General features: G+C 32.4%; 1 protein-coding gene across 1 annotated transcript in view; it reads right to left on the minus strand.

Moving 5' to 3' along the window:
• Positions 1-21120, minus strand: part of LOC124535645 (inositol-trisphosphate 3-kinase B) — a 173103-nt gene that overhangs the window by 140325 nt on the left and 11658 nt on the right. The window contains exons 2-3 of the mRNA XM_047111920.1: positions 4661-4714; positions 3624-4332 (exon numbers count right to left, since the gene is read on the minus strand). Of these exons, the coding sequence (XP_046967876.1) occupies positions 3624-4328 (705 nt within the window). The 5' untranslated portion in view covers positions 4329-4332; positions 4661-4714. The remainder of the gene's footprint in view (positions 1-3623; positions 4333-4660; positions 4715-21120) is intronic.

Consider the following 21120-nt stretch of genomic DNA (forward strand, 5'->3'; position numbering starts at 1 on the left):
AGCAAACAAATCGACACCGTTTGGCCGATCACCTTCAAAGGCTCTACAGCCCATCTACTTCAATCAACCATTCAACCGACTGCCATAACAATTGATTTGAAGGCGGACTTGAAAACGTCGATAGGGCTCTGCTAGTTTTATATAAAGGTGAAAGTTAATTTGATTCATTACAATCTTGCTTCAATGCTTCAATGATCAACCATCATGACAATTATTTGACGGAGGAAAAAGTAATGTAAATTAAGTAATTTATCGAATTAATTAGATCCTGCATTACTAATGATTGAGGGGGTCTTATTTTTAAATAATCTATATCTATATAATAAAGTTTATTTAGATAGCCCGATTAGAGAGCCCGTTTATTGAGAAACATATTTACTTTATAAAAGTACTCATTATCCAAGGGGACGGAGCAGTAACGTGCTCTAGACTTTAGACACGGAATAAAAAAACAGTCGATATAAATAACTTAATTCGTACTGTACCTAGTAGCCGAGATGGCCCCGTGGTTAGATCGCGTGCATCTTAACTGATGATTGCGGGTTCAAACCCAGGCAAGCACCACCGAATATTTATGTTCTTAATTTGTGTATAAAATTCATCTCGTGCTCGGCGTAGAATGACTCAATGACGTAGAAAACATCGTGACGAAACCTCCATTAGTCTAATTTCATATAAAATCTGCCACATGTGTATTCCACTAACCCGCATTGGAACAACGTGGTGGAATATTTTCCAAATTAAAGGGAGAGGAGGCCTTAGCCCAGCAGTGGGATTTTTTTTTATGGATTAGGTGGCTAACGAGCAGGAGGCTCACCTGATGTAAAGTGACTACCACCGCCCATGGACATCTGCAACACCAGGAGGCTTGCAGGTGCGTTGCCGGCCTAAATTTACAGGCTATTGTTGTTGTTGTTGGTATTGTATTGTAGTAATTAATCATAATGAGCCTATACAAAATTATTTCCTAACAAAACTAAGTAAAATTAAATAAAACAATATTCGACATTTAAAAATACATACAAATTAAATGTCAAATGTTTAAATTTAGCGACATCAACCGATTTCCGACTTCGTGCGTCATTCGGCTAATTTACATTAAGAAAATAATTTATAAAAAGAAATAAAACGACTTAGCATTGTCCACGTGTACATTATTATTCATTAATTATAAATATTATGAAAACATGTCCATTTAGATTGTAAATTAGAGTAAAAATATTTCAATTTAAATCAGCAAACGATATCACTATTGGCGTGAATTGATTAAAACGTTAAAAAAAAATGTATTCATCAAAAACGAGCTGAAGATTCCCTTTGTATTTACTTACGTACTATATCAATGTAAATAAAAAAAAACTGTGAAAGGCAGCGGAATAAAAAGGTTTAAAAGGTTTAAGGTAAATTACAAATTTAGGAGGTACAAGGTACATGTTAATCTCCTTTAGATTTGAGTAATCGAAACATACAATATATTTAACAGGGTTATTTATATTAACAGAATAATTAGTAATATACAGTTATGTAAACTATATTATACTAGCTCTACACATTATGAAATAGCAAGCTTTTTGAACAATATATTTTTTTTCTATGGTATAGGGTGGCGGACACGTATATAGGTCTAATGGTATATAACTGGTCACCATCGCCCATATATTCATAGTATCGCCATTTTGGCGCGGTAAGAAATATTAACCATTCCTTACATCGCCAATGCCCCACCAACCTTGTAAACTAAGATGTTATATAGATGTTTAGAAAAAAACGCCTGCATTTAGGCTCGGGTTCCATCACAGGACACTGATTATTGTAAAAAACAGCATTGTAAATCTGTTTATTTGAAAAGATCAACTATGAGAGTTTCTTGTTTCTTCTCGATAGAGACTGCTTTCCGAAACGTACCACCGTATTTAAATATCGAGGAATCAAATACGCTTCATTGTGAAGTTTACTTGAATAAAATTTAATTGATTTCTTATGTCATATTTCATTTAGTAAAGCATAACGTTTCCACACACTTATATGTAAACTAATAAAGGTTAATACATATATATATATAGATTACAATATAACGAAAAACGTACGTTAAATTATATATTTCACAGTTCACAATATTTGGACAGATTATATCTGCCTCGTCAGATTGTAATCTATCGAACTTTGTAATCTTACGGTGACATATATAAATCATTTCAAATAAAATACTTTCTTTTAATACAGATAGACAGCGAAGATACTTGTCACTTGATTGTTAGTGGTAACCACCGCACGACATTGACGCTGTAAAGATTATTAACCAATCATTACGCTCTGAATGCGCCACCAACCTTGGGAGCTCACATATTAAGTCTCCTGTGCCTGGTACACTGCCTCACTTAGAATTTAAACTGGAACACAACGATACGATTTTTTCCTGTTTGATAGCGGAATATCTTACGAGTGCGTCCGTCTCAGATGGTCATGCACAAAACATACAACCATTCATCATCATTTATTAATCAGCGGCCATAAGTTTGTTTAACATAGATCTGTAGGTCTATAAAAAAGTAATATGCTCCCCATACATTGATTTATTATATTACAAAGGATTTAGACACCGTTTCTAATCAAAACTTGTTTAACAACAAAAATCTAAATAAATTATATACTAAAACCTTTCTCATGATTCACTCTGTCTATTAGTGAAAACCGCATGACAAACCGTTCAGTAGTTTTGGAGTTTATCACGAACATACACATACATAGACCCGGCCGGGGGATTTTTTTTTATAATATGTAGTGATAGTGTTAAAACTAAATTCACTTTCAAAACTTTCTTAATCAATACCTAGGTTTTATAAGACACATGTACTGCATTCGCCCGTTTCAAACCGTTTTATCTAAGCTTTTACTAAGACATCTCGTATGTTATGTGTGTCAAGGGAATCAAGTGCGCTGTATATGTATGTGCAAACTTCGCAGAAAAATAACTTCCTTTCTTTTTTACCTTTGACATGGATACATGTTATTCTTAATATTAAAACTCGTTTCGAATGTTATTTCAGTGACGTCATTTTATATACCTACCATTTAGCAAAGGAGTTCATTATATATCAACAATTTTTTACCAACATAACAACACTTTTTGTAATTACGGCAGCTGTTTTTAAAGCCGTTCGTTCAACCGCTTAGTATTTTGAATAGCGAATTGTTTACTACGCATTACCTGGTAATGAATCACCAATAGGGAAATAGTACGAAATGAATGTTATTAGTTTTTATCGTAATACAAATAAACTTTATTGATTTAATTTAAGCCTGGTTTGTGTCATAACTGTCATTAGTATACAAGTGAATTTTATTAAAGCTATTGTGTCACACGCCGCATAAATATAAATAACACTGCATATAGTTCCGACATATAATCAATTTAGTTCAGTCATTTTAAAACCATTAAATATTGATTATATTTCAGATATCAATATTGGTCGCGACGCCGACGTAGAAACCAACGTCATGATTTTACGCATTAAAACAAAATCAACACCGACAATTATGTAGTATTCTCGTTTGTATATTAATTGTTATTTAAATAATGAAATGTATACGCTATGCTACTAAAACAATAACAAACGACTTACCTTTTTCGGTAAAGTTGGAGACTCAAACTCCTCGTCGTCGCGACTCGAGAGTGTGGAACACGACGAGCACGCTGAATCCGCTGACAGCGACCTCGACCTCAACCAGTCCACTTCTTCCTCCGTCGCGCCGACGGCCACACCATCGGAATAATCACTAACAACGACGCTTGGAGTTCTGACACATCTTCCTCTCGTCTCGCACCCTTCGCTTCCCCGTCGCCCCAGCTCCACGACGTGAGCTTCAATTAGAGTCCGCTCTCGCCTGGGGGACATCGCATCCGGCGGGGGGGTGATGTCGCGAGGGTGCGAGTGCCGTCTTCGCGGTTCCAGTTCCACGGCGGAGTCGTCGCTCAGATCGCGGCTACGCCGTCTGACGGCTGCTCTGTCGTCATCATCCGACGAACTGATATCCTCTGAAGGGCTGGAGGCGCGTGGGATGCGCAAATATTGCATGGGGGCTGGCTCGAAGCGTCGCAGTAGCTCGGAGACGCGCGGCTGCGCGTGTCGAGAGACGCGCGCGATCGATGGCGCGCGCATGCCCGTACTGTCGCTCGCTCGTCGCGCTATCTGCAGCGGAGCCGACTCCCGCGCTTGCCCTGGCGGTACTCCGGCGCCGAGTTTCAGGTAGAATAAACTGTGGCTCAAGGCTTTTTCGCGGAGTACCCGGCGAAAGTCCTCAGGAGGTGGTTGCTCTAGGCGGGGCATTTTTCTGCAATGATGAAACGCATTTCGATTAATTATAAAGAAAATCAAACAACTGATACCTACTGCAACTTTCAATAAAAGTAAAGTCGAAACTAATAAACATTTACCATATTACTGTAGTATCTCGTATGTTGACGTAACATTGTAACCGCGAATTATTTATTCGTATAGAGAACGAGGATGGAATGTTTACATCCAGCCCAGACAAACATTATGCATGCCACTGCGCAACAACTAAACATATTTTCGCTATTCTCAATTTGCGTCATGAAACAAACGTAGTTGTTTGTAAATAAAAGGAAAACAATAAATTATTTCCCAATGCCACTAACCTGTAGTATGTTATGTCACTGGCGGAGTAGATCAGTTGAAGAACGCCATACGATCTAAAACAAATGAACATCTAATCAGTGGAAAAATTGGTTGTTTTATTGTTATGATAATACGTGTAACCAACTATTTTTTCCATGAGCATAATAAAATAGCAATAAATATAGTATTCGTTAAAATCATGGAATATTGTTTTAATTTCTAAATTCATTGCAGCATATCTTAACTGATTTATTGACTTTTTATGGACCTCCCATATTTGTACCGGCTTTCATTTTATGAAGAACACAGAATATTTTCATAATATGTACTTACTTATTAAAAAAGTTTTATAATGTCAAAAAGACCAATCCAACCCATGGAAAAAAACTAAAGAAAACAATATTTTTTTCTTCGGTATTCTAAATTAATAATATAAATAATAAATTAAAACAAAAGTTTCCTACTGCTGTTGTTTAGTTTATGTAATAATATGCTTTTAACGATGCTAAATGCTTTTATGTTAAAAACTGATATGATCTTGGTGGTAGGGCTTTTCTTGGTGGTAGGGCTTTGTGCAAGCCCGTCTGGGTAGGTACCACCCACTCATCAGTTATTCTACCGCCAAATAACAGTACTTAGTATTGTTGTGTTCCGGTTTGAAGGGTGAGTGAGCCAGTGCAACTACAGGCACAAGGGAAATAACATCTTAGTTCCCAAGGTTGGTGGCACATTGACGATGTAAGGAATAGTTAATATTTCTTACAGCGTCATTGTCTATGGGTTATGGTGACCACTTACCATCACGTGGCCCATATGCTCGTCTGCCAACCTATACCATAAAATAAAAAAAAATAAAAAAATAAATAAAATAAGCACAAATATACTTTAACATAATTACTGAAATATTTTTTAGTTTTTTAATTGAAATTATCAATTTTTATTTACTTATATCCATACATATATATACGTATACACATTATTTGATCTTAACGTGGTAAGATATATAAATAAGTTATTTGGTAGTAAGGCTTTGTACAAGTCCATCTGTCTTTTTTTTTCGTTGGAAAAACGCTTTACGCGCTTCCCCCACGTGATGGAAAGAGGGGGGGGGGTGTGGTACTCCCCGGTTACCTGAACGCCTAGTGCGCCCAGGTTCACCGGGTTTACCCACTAAAAAACCAGCGGTACCGTGACGTAAAACATAGTCTAGTGGGTTGCCTGAAGCACAAAGGGTTTGCAGTGTGAGTGAGACAGTGTAACTGCAACGTAACACAAGGGACATAACAAATTAGTTCTCAAGGTTGGTGTCACATAGGTGATGTAAGAAATGATTAATAATACCACTCCGCTCCACTTCAAAAAAGAAAAAAAAATCCATAAAATTATGAAGTCTTCACACTTTCAGAAAAATACAACTTCCATGGCCAGCGATCAGTAGTACACTTCTACTTCTAATAGTTAACAGGGTGAAATTGTTATCATTACGTAAACAAAATCGTGTTTATAGTTTATACTGCGCATTATACGTGATGAAAACAGCATGCTCTTCTCTTTGTATTTCAAAGCTATAGATACTCTGAAAGATATATTTGTTTAATCAAGAAGGTAAGGTTTTTATTTTAGTCCAAACCTTTACAGTTTAGTCAATGACTTGATGAACTATTAATATAAAAGTATTTCTATCGTAGAATTTAACGACAAGGAATGTATTTATTTAAAAAGAAAATAATAACTTTAGGTGGTAGATGTTGTCTACCTAGATTATTTTCATGTATATGTCTTTTATTGTATGTCTTTTATTCTTTAATAAATAGCTAAATAGCAATACAAAATTTGCTGCATAAAAATATATTTGTTTCGCGAAAATATTACGATTTAATTCAACTAATATCATCTCTTGTATAAATGAGCAAAATTTACACGCTTTCCAGAAAACAGTATGTTAAAAAGTATCTTACAAAAAATGCTTTCCAGCTGGTATAAAATAGACTATAATAGGTCGAAAAACTAGATAACTTAGACCCAGGATTTGAAACTAAATCCTCAGCAACAATCTTACAGACAAAATATGCTTCTTTCAAAAATAAACGACGGCCTTTACGCTAGACCGATCTCTTCCAGACGACCTTGGGAAAAATAATTAAGAAATCTGTAGGAAGATGAACAGTTCATAAAAATAGCACAATATAATCTGTTATAGAAATTTGTATTGACAGACGTGAATCTTGACTCAAATGTCTACAGATACAGAAATTTGAGTCTATAGCCACATCTGTTAAATTGTTATGATCTTTTACGTAATAGCAATGATGTTCTAGTGAACAGATATGTTATTAACGCGCAAAAAGTGAAGACTAGAAAACGTCCTAATTGGGACGTTTGCCTCTAGTCGTTTTACGTAGTAATACGTTATAACACATCATAATTACGTAACAATACGTTTTGCGTAATTAAAACATCTAATTGTCCCTTTTACTTATTGTTTTTATCAAGCTATCCTTTTTTACTTGTAACGAAATGTAAAATAAACGGTCCCCGGCACGGCACACTTTTTTCTGATGTTTAGTATGGGTATAACATATCTGTTTATTAGAATATCATTGCGTAATAGAGTATTTCGTGCAGCATTATAGTTGACGAAAAATTACGATTGTTGAGCAAAATTTATAGTGTTCTTATTAATGTTTTAAAGTTTTTTTACGATGGATTTTTAAGCTATTTTTATTTATTATGTAAGTAGAATTTTAAAGGTTATCGTATAGTATGTAGCACATATTATAAGGATCTTTAATGGATAAGTCAACTCCTAACATAGGTAGTAGCAATTCAATAATTGCTAACAATTTGTTTTTATCGCTTATCTTAAAATCAAATTGACTTATAAGTCTTATTATATATATCTAAAAGAAAAACTGCCATCAGGTGGTCAATATAACAGACAATAATTATAAATAGAAAAAAGTCAAATCGTCTCCAACAATAAATAAATAAAACAACTGCAATATTTCTATAAGCTTTCCTTATCTTTGCTCGTAGATACGACGTTCTTTGATTCTAATGTTAATTAATAAATACATATATTCGGGTTTATATCTATTTATTCGGGTATCTATCTAAGCCGCGGAATATACAGTATGAAACTGTAATTTTGAAGTGAGTAGTTACTTTATTTTTCTATCCACTTTTAGAAATTAATAAATCATTTAATCAGACTATATTTATAAGGCTATCAGTTCATCAGTCCGACGTTATATACTGGGTCGGAATTTAGATTCTTCTAGCCGGTTCTTATCTTGCAAGCTCTTGGATCCGTTTGAAAAACAGAATTACTTAGTATTTGTGTGATCTTGTTTGAAGGATAAATGAGCCTGTGTAAGTGCAGACATATCGGACATAACATCTTGAATTCCCAAGGTTGGGGGCGCGTTGATTTTTTTCAGCTTCAATGTCTGTTTGCCAGACCGCCTACCTATGTTACAATGACCCCGTTAGTACTGTATGAACTTAATACACAACATTACACTAGACTCCTAAATAGTTCTCGAATATTTTTTTTTTTCTATAGCTATAAAAATATATATACAGCTTGATCGAGAACCCTCTTTGAAGTCGGTTAAAAGAATAATACGAACAATAGTATGAAAATGGATGCAACAATTAATGTAATATGTTTAGATATGCTATAGCATAAAGGACGTCTATCAACTATTATTCAAAAGCATTGTTAATTACAACGGCTATTTGAATCGCTCATAAGACAACACGGTGTGCCATTTAATAATTTAAAAAAATGTAAGCAGTATATTAAAAATAATAAAGGACCAAAAAATGGTTTTACATAAATTAATCATCGTTATTATATATTTTTGTGTCAATATACAAATTAAAATCGTTATTTTTTCAAATAGTTATTCTTTTATATTTTTTATCAAATATTGACTTTAAAAATGGAGTTATAGGTGCATGTAATACTTTATACTGATTTTGAAAATGATTGCACATCAGAATAAAATAAAAAAATACTATATAATTTGTTATGGCATAGAAAGGTACGCTCATGTGTAAACAGGCAACCTGGTGGTAGGTGGTCACCACTAAAAAAACTAACAGTTCGCTACATCGCCAACACCATGGGAATTTAATGTGTACTTTACCTTCTCTTTTACCTGGAGTTACATTGGCTCACTTACCATTCCAACTAGAACACATCAATATTAAACAATGCTGATTGGTGATAGAATATATCACGAGACCAGGCCCTATATATTTATTACTAAAAGAAAAAGAACCTTTTATCGATTTTTAAATTTTCATCCTTATTGTTTTTGTCTCTTGCGCGCAGACCTTAAATCGTGATTAAAACATAAAACCACAGATCACATTTCAAAGTATCATATTCATCATTATTTATCTCACGTACGATTTATGTTAAAAATTATGGAAATAAACTGCTTAACAATTGTGTGGGATGTTCTAATATATAGCTGATTTTATGCGTGACAAGATTTCAAAATGAACAATAACTTTTCAGTATTTTTCCTTTGTTTGTATTATATTACGCTCGACCGAAATAAGATTTTAATGAGAATATAAAAAGAATTGAATTGATTTTATTTTTTTAAATATATTGTATCATTTTTCTTTTCACTGACACATCGAATTATATAGAATTTTAAGGACTATTGAAATATGTAACTCATTAAGTGAGTCTTTAAAAATAAATGGTTCTACCAACCTAACGACACAAAAGGACTAACTTTATCATATTAATAATGTTAAATACTTAATTAACAAGAATGACTGCATTTATATTTCGTCTTTTATGTATCATGTATTGCAAGTTATATTATGTATTAACTCTTTTCAAACCATAAGAGGAAGAAACCGGCCAAGACCGTGTCGGACACGCACATGAAAGTGTTCCGTAACCATAAGATGGACCATAAGATGGAAATTTAGCAATCTCTTTTTCTACCCTGGCCCACTTCTGTATAGTACATACCTGTAACATTCCTACTTATTTTCATAGTTTGTAGGTAGTTATTTCCATTCATTACCATTTAGTTAGGGCAACTGCACGTCATAAGTTGGTCGAGTTGTATAAAAATAACTATGTATGATACAGAATCCGCTATAGTTTTCGTTGAAAATGCTTACTTGGAGGTATACAGCACATTTTTTTCAGAATTATTGTAATAGTATTTCAAAAGTAAGTTAAGGTGGGGAGACGCCGTAATTTTAACTTTGTATTAGTATATCTCGAAACTGGGGGGTTTGATCCACATGGTTTCGAGGCAATTTTTGTTGTATTTAAAGATACATTTTTAACGATACCCCACACGATGGGGTAAGTCGATTTTTTTTTTCGAATATACTTTTCGCTGTATGGGAAGGTAAACAATAATTATTTTTCGAAAATTTTAAAAACCAGTTTTTGGATTATCAGTATACATCTCTCCACCAATTTTGGCTATCGGTGCAGAAACGGCGGAGAACAAGCCAGGACAGACAGACAGACAGACATGACAAAACTATAAGGGTTCCTAGTAGACTACGGAACCCTAAAAAGCCAAATACAACACTTTACAGATAATTGATGCGGTATCATTGGTCGAGAGCTTGATTAGCTTATGACATTCACAATGGATTTTGGGAAAAAGTGACGTTTTGAACGTTGACGAAACTGTTATCGGTATTTTGAAAGCAAAATTAAAGTATTACTTACTTTTATTACTTTTTTTACTGCAAAAGATAGCTAAGTTATTAGCAAATCGCATGAAATACCTAAACGTAAGGTGTGTTTTCATACTTCGCTATGGGCTATGCACACTCATATGGACTATAAATACGAATGCAGTTATATCCTATGAAAGCTTCTAAAATGTATTCTATTCCAATTGTTTGACATTACAAATAGTAAACCTAAACCAAATCAATGATCATAAATAGGAAGAAAATATTACATCGTGTAAAATCAAATAAAATATATTTTAATGAAGTGAACTATATAATATGTATTTCTACTCTGTCAGGATTTGGAAAGCAACCTCCGGCGAGATGAAATGGCTAAAAACCCTGATTATTGCTTGCTCTAAAAAATAAACCAGTTCAAATAAACACCCTCTTTTGTTGTAAGTGTTTGTATTTATAAACCACAGCGCTTATCGCTATCGGCACCAGCCTTAAGAGGCAAAAAGCATTAGGTCCAGAAGGTAACATGTAAAAAGAGTCCACTATTTGATATTAAAACTGTTTCATTATCTTTCAAATTGACAAAAATCCTCAATTATGAAATGATTGAATCTACTTAATTATAATGTTCATCTTGTTATATGATGATAATGATGATGTCACGTTGATCAATTTCGGCTTCGACGGCGAATCTCAAAGAACAGCCAAAAACATAGGACATATTGATATAGGGCATAAATGTGTGTTATTCACACATGTGAAAATTCTATACCCTCACACATACAATCTGATGGAACGATCTCCAGCTTTACACGTTTTCCAAGACACGAGAATGTACATTTCCAATTTCCGTGCTCTACGCTAACTTGTAATTTATTATCAGCCCGACCTGCCATTTGCACACAGGACCTCGGAATCTGCCGCCATATTGTAGCCTCTAGACCAGCGAGGAAATCAATTGATTAATGAAATAAAGTAAGAAAACCTTAACGTGTTAGAATCAGCTCTGAATGTTTTCCTTCATTTTATTTATAGGGATATTTCTGTGAAAAAGTAAAGCAGAAAGGAAATAATCGATGCTCTATGTACAAAATTCTCATAATATCATATTCTAATTTGACATTTTTCGACTCCATATATCTCATTTATATGTACGTATAAAGGTAAAATATTGTTTAAATTATTAATATGTATTAAGTATTATAATTAAATCAGATTTCCTTACAATTTTCTTATCAAGAATGTCACAATTGCTAATTGAAGTGCTATCGTCAAATATATCTAATCTTTTATTTACATTGCATACGCAAAGACTGCGTTGACGTTGATTGTTATCTCAATAAAACGATCTTCACAATGTATAATAGAACCTCACGCTCTAGAAAATTTTTATGTTTAAGAAAACAGACTCAGAAGAGGGGAACTATCTAACATTTGTAAAGAAAAAACGTGAAGTTTTCACGTTACCCTATATTATGTTGAGATACTCTTATATACCCTTTATTGTACACCAGTAAACACGTCATTCAAGTAAACACGTTACAGGGAAATATTAATATTTAAAAAAAAAGTAAGTTTAACTCAGATCACTCAAAAGGTTTTAAAAATCAATGTCCACAATAAATGTTTTAAATTCGTTCAATCAGAGGTGATACTACATTTATGGTAGATATAGGTTTGCGGAGTATATGGGCCACCTGATGGTAAGTGGTCACCATCACTCATAGACCATTGTCTATTGACGCTGTAAGAAATATTAACTATTCCTTACATCGTCAATGTGCCACCAACCTTGGGAACTAAGATGTTATGTCCCCTGTGCCTGTATTTACACTGGCTCGCTCACCCTTCAAACCGGAACACGACAATACTGAGCACTGTTATTTGCCTAACCACCAAAGGACAAAGCCTTTAAAAGTATTAAGGAAGATGATGCAATGACATTTCTCAACTATAAATGTTCTTGTACAATTGTTATTTCGTGAAAGTATCTGGCATAGAACTGCCATCAAGCTATTATGAAAATAAGCCATAGTAATCACCAAATGGCAAATCATAAAAGACAAGCTTACATAATTTAAGCTGTATTGCAACAGCGGGAATAAACTAGGAAATTGTAAAAGATTGTAATTTTTGGTGCACAAACATTTAAATTAATTAAAATTATCCGTGAAAAATATTTCAGCAATTCTATCCTGTCTCGATATTAAGAAACGAAAGAAAATTCAAATGAGTAAATTAATAAGTGTCTTAATTTTTTTTTAAGTTAGACTGGCGAACGTGCTTCGTGATGGTATAAGGTCCATAGGGATTGGTACTGTAAAAAATATTAACAGTACTATCCCTCATATATGTTACACTGGTGCACTCATTCTTCAAACCAGAAAACTACATTACTTACAAAATTATTGTTTGGCAGTAAAATATAGATACGGTATCTAATCAGACGGGTTTCCACGAAACCCTACCATCAAGTCAACTATTATAAAACGATTTCTCTGACCATCGCTATTTTTTTCTAAATATTCTTTCTGTAGAATCAAAGGCATTTAAGCTGTTGACAAGACAAATTAAATATCCTTATTTATTCAGAAAATATTTGCCTAATAAGCCTGTTATGATTGTACTAAACGTCATATGATCTTTACCAAATACTTGTCTTTGAATAAATTATGAGTCGTTCTTTAGATCATTTTGAATTTAGAACATAAACGTTCCAAAAACAAACGTTCTAAATTAATAGACCTTTAAATTTATTTATTTATTTAACTTGGGTAAAAAAATCCCGGAGTTAAGTTTATTTCTTTTAATATTTAATGTAATAATGTCACGACTACAATCAATAGGCGGGTTAATATTTTTATTATATAAACAGATCGTCAATTTAATTTGGATGTTAACATACAAACAAATTTATCGTCTGTGACTTGCGTGATAATAACTTACAAAAATATTACCATTGAACCCCTATAATGTTCACGACACACGTATACATTTCAATTTGCAAGCTCATAAAATGCAATAAACTTTATCATTCTTAATGCCATTAGGAAATCATTTTTTTCAAGCTTTATACAAAGAGCTCTTTGATTCTTCAATGAAATATATTTCAAATTATACACGTCATAAATTAAATAATATTAGGTTTATTTCATTTTATTGTAACTGGAGATATACGAGAGAGATACTCGTATATAATATAAAAACATATACGATTGTACTTGTTCAGCCTTTGTTTTCTTGGTACAAAAGCTACAAATTACTGCATAGTGTAGTCTTCTCAATATTACCTACATGTTTGACGTAAAAATTTTCAATATAGGGACATAAATGGGCATATCAGAATGAAGACCAGGAAGATTATCACCATTAAAACTCCATGACCTTCCTTCGACATCCTACATCTAAAATCTCAACAAAGTAGTTTAGACTTTATTTCTTAACTTTAAGGTTTAATTCTGCCTACATAGACCACTGTAAACCTTAATATGAATTTTTAAATGTAATTTGAAGCTTTTATAAATGTCGCTAAGGTTCATTTTGGATTGTATATATCTGCTTTAATGTATGTCCTCAGGCGAGTGACGTCAAAGGCAGCCTTGCTGCGACGTAAGGGCACCGAACACTAATACTGCTTAATTTAGACATTTCTATAATAAATTACGGTGTTTATTTAACAATGTCATGATTTAAATCGTTTTATTACTACGAAACTTGTAAACACTTTTTTTTGTCTCTTTTTATTTAAAATAAAATTCCATTATGTTCATAAGTGAATTTTATTTTAAATAAAAAATTTAAATGATTGAATAATTTAATTAAATATATTTTGATTGTTTATTTTATAGAGAATACAGTGAAAAATTTCAATAAAATATTATAATTTAATTTAAAATTTTGAACAGTTACCATAATGTAGTTATAATATCAATTTAAAAAAAAAAAACATAATAATCATTTTAAAAATAATCACTCAAAGCAATTTGCTAACAAGTTGATTAAGATCTTATGAATATTTTCTATATTAAGGTGCATTTATAATGAAGGATAGGATTCATTTATCCAATAAAATTGTATTATTTATATATTCAGAGGATTTTAAAGTTATTTTAAATAGCCCGAATATATATTCGTGTATTTAGTGCTATTTATAAATATGGTTTTTACGATAATTATATTATGTATCTCGTATCATTACATAGTATAAAACAATGTCGCTTACCGCTATCTGTCTCTATATATGCTTAGATCTTTAAAATTACGCAACGGATTTTTTTTAATACATAGAGTAATTCAAGAGGAAGGTTTTTGAATATAAAACATGAATAATAAATTAAAGGAACACTGAAAATTTTAGAAATTTCTAATGTTAATGTCTTAAATAGTTTCTAATGTAATATCTTAAATAAAAAAATATTCTGTCGTATATTTAGTATCAGTATTGAGACCCGGGGCGAAGACGAAGCCGGGGCGGGTTGCTTGTGTCATAATAAAACTCTATGTCAACTATTTGATTGTCATCCTTCCGCCATTTTGTTACCCGCTTCTTCTTTGTTGTTACTTTGAGTGGGTAATACCTATACCACTCTGACTTCAGATAAAAATTGTGCAAGCCCGTCTGGGTAAGCACTACAGGCACAAGGCATTTTTCATCTTAGTTCTTTAGGTTGGTGGCGCTTTGGTGGTGTAAAGAATGTTTAATATTTCTTACAGTTCTAAAGTCTACGGACAGTGATGACCACTTACCTTCAGATGTCTCATTTGCCCATTGACCCATTGAAAAAAAAAATATTGCCTAGAAAATAAAATTAATAAAAAGATTCTCCAATCAGTCAAAATTTTTTTTATAATTTTTAAATTAAAAAATAAAAATGCAATTGATTGTTAATTTAAAAAAATACATTAATTATTGTGTCTATTTAATAGACATGCAGAGACAATTTTAATGCATATTAAATATCCATGCATGCATGTATATGTATTTATATGTATAGTTAATTTTATTGATGATTGTATCAAAAGTCGTTCGTCGGAACTGTTCTGTAACAGTCAGGCATATATTTTCTAGGTTAAAAAGAGATAACAAATTTGACAATTGAATGACAAGTTAATTTTATAAAATAAATAAAATGTCACTTTTAATATTTTAATGCTTCAAGCTTTATAAAACAACTATGGCCTATCATAATGACCTTAATAATTGTTTACATTATTTGTCCCAAGGAATTTTAGTCTTTTTAACGTTCGTAAGAAGAAAATTCTTCAACGCTTGCTTTAATAAAATTAGAAAAAAAAAGGCTGGTTAAACTAACTTAGCTGCACATGTCAAAACTAAAACTACAACAGAACCCTGTATTACTGAAACATATAGTACAATATAGTAAAACTCGATTAAGAACTGTTGACACGAGGTCCATATGGAATCATTGGTATTCCAAATTAGAGCAAATAGAGTACGATTAGCACATATTATAAGCTTTTCAAATTGTTTTCTTTGTTATTTTGGTACGCAAGTAAAACAAATTCCTAAAATATAATGTTTAATAAGTATTAAACCTGATTTTTCAATTAATTATTATTATTTAAATCAATAAAATAAGAATTCTAAATTGGTCAAAATGAAAAACTGATCATTTTTACAAAAGTGTGAATGAAAAACAATCTTTTTTACAAACTTCTATACAATTTTTTTTTCTATATCATATCGATTTTAAGTAATCTTATAAAAAACTTGAAGAATCACAGTAATTTGCTAAACATACATAAAGTATTTTAAAATGTTATTAAGTAAGCTAGTTAAAGTAAACTTTAGCGGACGCGGTCGATAATTCACCTTCAATCTTTCAATTCAAACCTTCAATCAAGACCATACTCTCATATATCAATGAATTATATTACGTGAATCATGGAATATTTTTTTGTCCTAACAATATTATACCTAAATGCGAAAGTTTATGAGAATGGATATATGTATGTATGTTTGTAACTCTTTCACGAAAAAACTACTGAACGGATTTGGATGAAATTTTGCAGAAATATAGATTAAACAACCGAAAAAAAACATAGACTACAATTTATAATTATTTTATGTAATTTTGTCATAACATAACGATATAACGGGTAGCTATGGCCAATTTAAATAAAAAATGAAACATTATATATAAAATAAAGTAATGACGGTATATAATATTACCGTCTAGTTTTGTAGTCTGTACAAAAACAGTGCTCAGCTAAATACCTGTCGGTCTAGATACGGGAGATAAGAGAATTAGCGATAACACCAACCATGACGGAATGAGGGCATGTTTTGCAAACACTTTGTACCAGCTACCTAGGATGCCTATATTTTCTCGTACAATATACTTTATGTCTATATAACTTATATGATTCCTTTTATTCCTACATATGGATACAATATAAGTATATAGTTCATTGTGTCAAAAATATGTTTTAGAATACGTTCTATAATGTAATTAAATTTAAAATAAAACAATAATGTTATTACAATTACAGTGGAAAGTATGTCACAAAAATCACGGAGGCTCGTATACTGCGTATATATCATAGTCTCCCGTATTTATACCCTGGTTTTATAATGATATATACATTGGTTTGGTAATAGAATCGCCTCGCATGCAAGATAATGCTAGTAAAATCATAATCGATCGACGTTGCTTGTGGTTAAAAAAATTAAATACTTTTATATTACTAAAATTTAGTTCCGATTGCTGATTTTATTCATCTGCAGACAATAAAATACTCAAAATACACTATCCGTTCCGTGCAATATTGTCAGATCGCAGTCAACCGTGAAATCTACACGACATTCCAACTTCTTGTCGAGATATGCACCGCTTGACAAGAATAACTGTTGAGTGAATGGAACTCTGGTGCAGACACAATATCCAAGTCTTTATAATTATTTATTCCACAACATTTGCATTACAACCTTTTTACTTGAAAACTTCGTGCAAGCTTACCTGGGTAATTAGCACTCATGTAATATTTAGTATTGCTATATTCCACTTTGAAGGGAGAGTGAGACAGTGTTTTTAAGGGATAGGGGACAAAACTACATACCTCCAAGGTTGGTGGCGCGTGTGGCGGTGGCTGTGCCCGCGCGTTGAACAGAAGACAGACAGACAACAATTGCAAAAATGGGAATTTTGGTATATGTACCGTGTATACATATATATTTTAATATACAACCAGCCACTCCAATTTTATTATATGTATAGATAAATATGGATTAATTTGAATTTGTATTTTTCGTTTACTGTAAGGGATTTTCTTAACACTTCCCACAATAGTAAACAAAATTTAAATGATATGCAAATGCATTTCTTATGCAATTAATTAACATTAAGTGTTTATTTTTTAATCAAATTGAAGCAATGGATAATTTTTCGAAAAGCTTTAATCCTTAAAGCAGATTTAGGTACATTTTTGAATTTCCCTGTTAATATTATTATGATATTATATGATATTTAATAAAATAATTTCTTCATAAAGATAATTATTTCCGACAAAAACATCGAAACGGAAATCATATCGAAATATTTGATGAAATCGGACACTGATAAGATCTACATAACTCGTGAACAATTTGAGCAATAACGGAACGCGTACAATCAAAGATAGCTTTTTGTTATAAAAAGCGGTCAAGTACGCACACGAGCCGAGATGGCACAGTGGTCAGAACGCGTGCTTCTTAACCGATAATCACGAGTTCAAACCTAGGCAGGCACCACTGAATATTCATGTGCTCAATTTGTGTTTAAAATTCATTTCGTACTCGGCGGTGAAGGAAAACATCGTGAGGTGAGCGCATGTGTCTAATTTCGAAGAAATTCTGCCACATGTGTATTCCACCAAACCGCATTGAAACAGTGTGATGGAATATGTTCCGAACTTTCTCTTTAAAAGGGAGGCCTTAGCAGCAGTGGGTAATTTACAGGCTGTTGTTGTGAGTACGCACACAAAATGTTTTTATGACGATTGAACGTAACATCCGTGAAAATAGTTGGTAAATGTTTTCCTACGTACAAATCAATCAAACCTAATTAAACAATGGAATTATTTGAAATACATATAGATATACTAACATAGATAGTACAGTCGTGGTAAGAAAAGGTTCCTCGCCATAAGATCTATTTTCGTATGCTCAGTATGAGCGATAATCTGCTTTACCGATCGAGAATGATATATTGCGTCGCAATGGTTTGATGTTTATATTCAAAAGGTACTAAGAGTTTGAGACTTGATAAAGGAATGATAATAATAAATAAATAAATAAATATGAGACAACATCACATACATTACTCAGATCCCAATGTAAGTAGCCGAAGCACTTGTGTTATGGAAATCAGAAGTAACGACGGTACCACAAACATCCAGACTCAAGACAACATAGAAAACTAATGGTAATCTACATCGACTCAGCCAGGAATCGAACCCGGGACCTCAGAGTGGCGTACCCATGAAAACCGGTGTACACACCACTCGACCATGGAGGTCGTCAATGAATTTGAAAACTGAGGAAGGTTTACTTACTCTGACTGTACAATGTATCGTGTAATCTTAACCAGTTATTACGGGTTCAAATCCAAGCAGACATTACAAAATTTTCCTTTACTATATACAGTTTATATTATATACTGTTATTGTTTTTAAACTAACGTGAATACACAAAAAAACCGTAATTAATATTTATGTTATTTAATTTTAATTTACATTCTTTATATGCTTTACTCAACTTTAATATGTTTAAATAAAAGATAACAGTCTATGTCAAGTTAAGGTGTACGTAGTTTACGACCATATCTGATAATTATTTCATGCAACATAATTACTGATGTTATGTTAATAGAACATAAAAAAACCTGAAAAATATTTAACTATGTTATCGAGCTTATTTAGGACTTTAGACTTTCCAATGAAAAAATATCTGTAGTACCTAATACGGACGGTAAAGGACGTCGCTTAATTTTATCTACCTAAGATTAAATTTGGATAAACTAACCCAAGAACAAAGAATTAAAAATTAAGTTAAGTGATACATTGGCACTGTAAGAAGTTTGTGCCAGTAGTTAAACTTGGGGCCAATTGACCAACATATATTGGTTATATGTTCTCGATTGTATTCCGATCCAATTGCGACTATTCCTCCCAAAATACGCTTTTTAATCATAACTGAGAGCCTAATGTCGATTATAATACGATCCAAATTAAATTCCGATCTGACTTCGATCCAACCTCAACTCAATCGTTGTGTTGAAAATAGTTTGAACAGCAACTGTGACGTTTCGATTCGAATCCGTTATGGTGAAAATTTGCTAGTAGAATTAGCGTCCTGGCTCATATTCCATATTCAATCCAGAATTCAACAAGACTATTTGCGGTAGAATCGATGAATCAATCAATCAAAATAAACTTTATTCAAGTAGGCTTTTACAAGCACTTTTGAATCGTCATTTAACAATTAAGTGAAGCTACCACCGGTTCGGAAAGTAGATTCTACCGTGAAGAACAGCTAAGAAACTCAGTAGTTACTCTTATTCAACATTTAGAAAAAACAGTCATATTAGTTAAATACAATTATATATGTATGTATGTAATGTATCCTGCCTGGAAGTCAAAAGGTATTAATTCCACGCTATCATCTACAAAATCTAGTATCGAATAGTATGCTTTTTTACCAATGTATTTTTTACAAACGATTTCAATTTACGAAACGGCAAAGTTAAATATGCCTGCGGAATTTTATATGTAATTAGGTCGTCTCAGGAATAAAGCCTTACCACCAAGTGTTACAATACCCTTACTGTTTGACAGTAAAGTAGTAAAGAGTATGTGTATCTAATGGGCTTACATTAACAAAGTAAATAAAGTGTTCGAATAATAATCAATATTTAAAAGGTCAGGCTCTTTTATTCATCATCATCTGAAACATTACACTGTCGGAATGGAATCTATTGTTTTGAAATTGTAATTTGGCGGCTCGAATGTAGGACACTGGACTGAAGTGTAATAAGTAACAGAATGATTTCTTTCCAAACGAATATTACGAAATGTTTAGTTCGAAATTCACAAATATCAATAGACTTTTGCAAGTTAAGCATTTAGTCGGTTTTTAAAAGTCAACTAGCGGCGGCCCGACCCAATTTCGCACAGATGACAAAATTTTTTTTTTATAATTTTATATTTTTTTGTTGATTTTTTCCGACAAAATTAACAATTTTCATTCTAGTTATATGTATTTATTTACACAGAAACCTTAATTAATTATATACCCAAACTTTCCTTATTTCCTCTGTCTATTAGTGAAAACCGCATGAAAGTCTGTTGTGTAGTTTTGGAGTTTATCGCGAACAACGACTACAGACAGACAAACGCAGCCGGGGACTTTGTTTTATAATATTTAGTGATGATTTATAAAAATCGATTTCATATACATAGATACATGTATTTAATGGATACTAACGTTATATTAATATACTTTAATTTATGCAAGATTTTGTCAAATTTAAAATGAAGATCAATTATCATTATTGATAAATTATGACCATGGTTGATTTTGTTCGCTGTGTGATCACTAACCCATAATAAAATAAACTATCAACCGGATGGTGTCGGAATGAAACGTACCGGCCAAGAGCGACGTACATTATACACGTTTCATGTAGACCCTTATTCAAGCTGTGCGAAGCCGGTGTCATAACTAGAAGTTAATAAAACGTGGAATAGTTTAATCAAATTGTTTACTCTGTATGTGTGTATGAATATAAAA

The sequence above is a fragment of the Vanessa cardui genome, chromosome 15 (assembly GCF_905220365.1).
Source record: "Vanessa cardui chromosome 15, ilVanCard2.1, whole genome shotgun sequence".
NCBI lineage: Eukaryota > Metazoa > Arthropoda > Insecta > Lepidoptera > Nymphalidae > Vanessa > Vanessa cardui.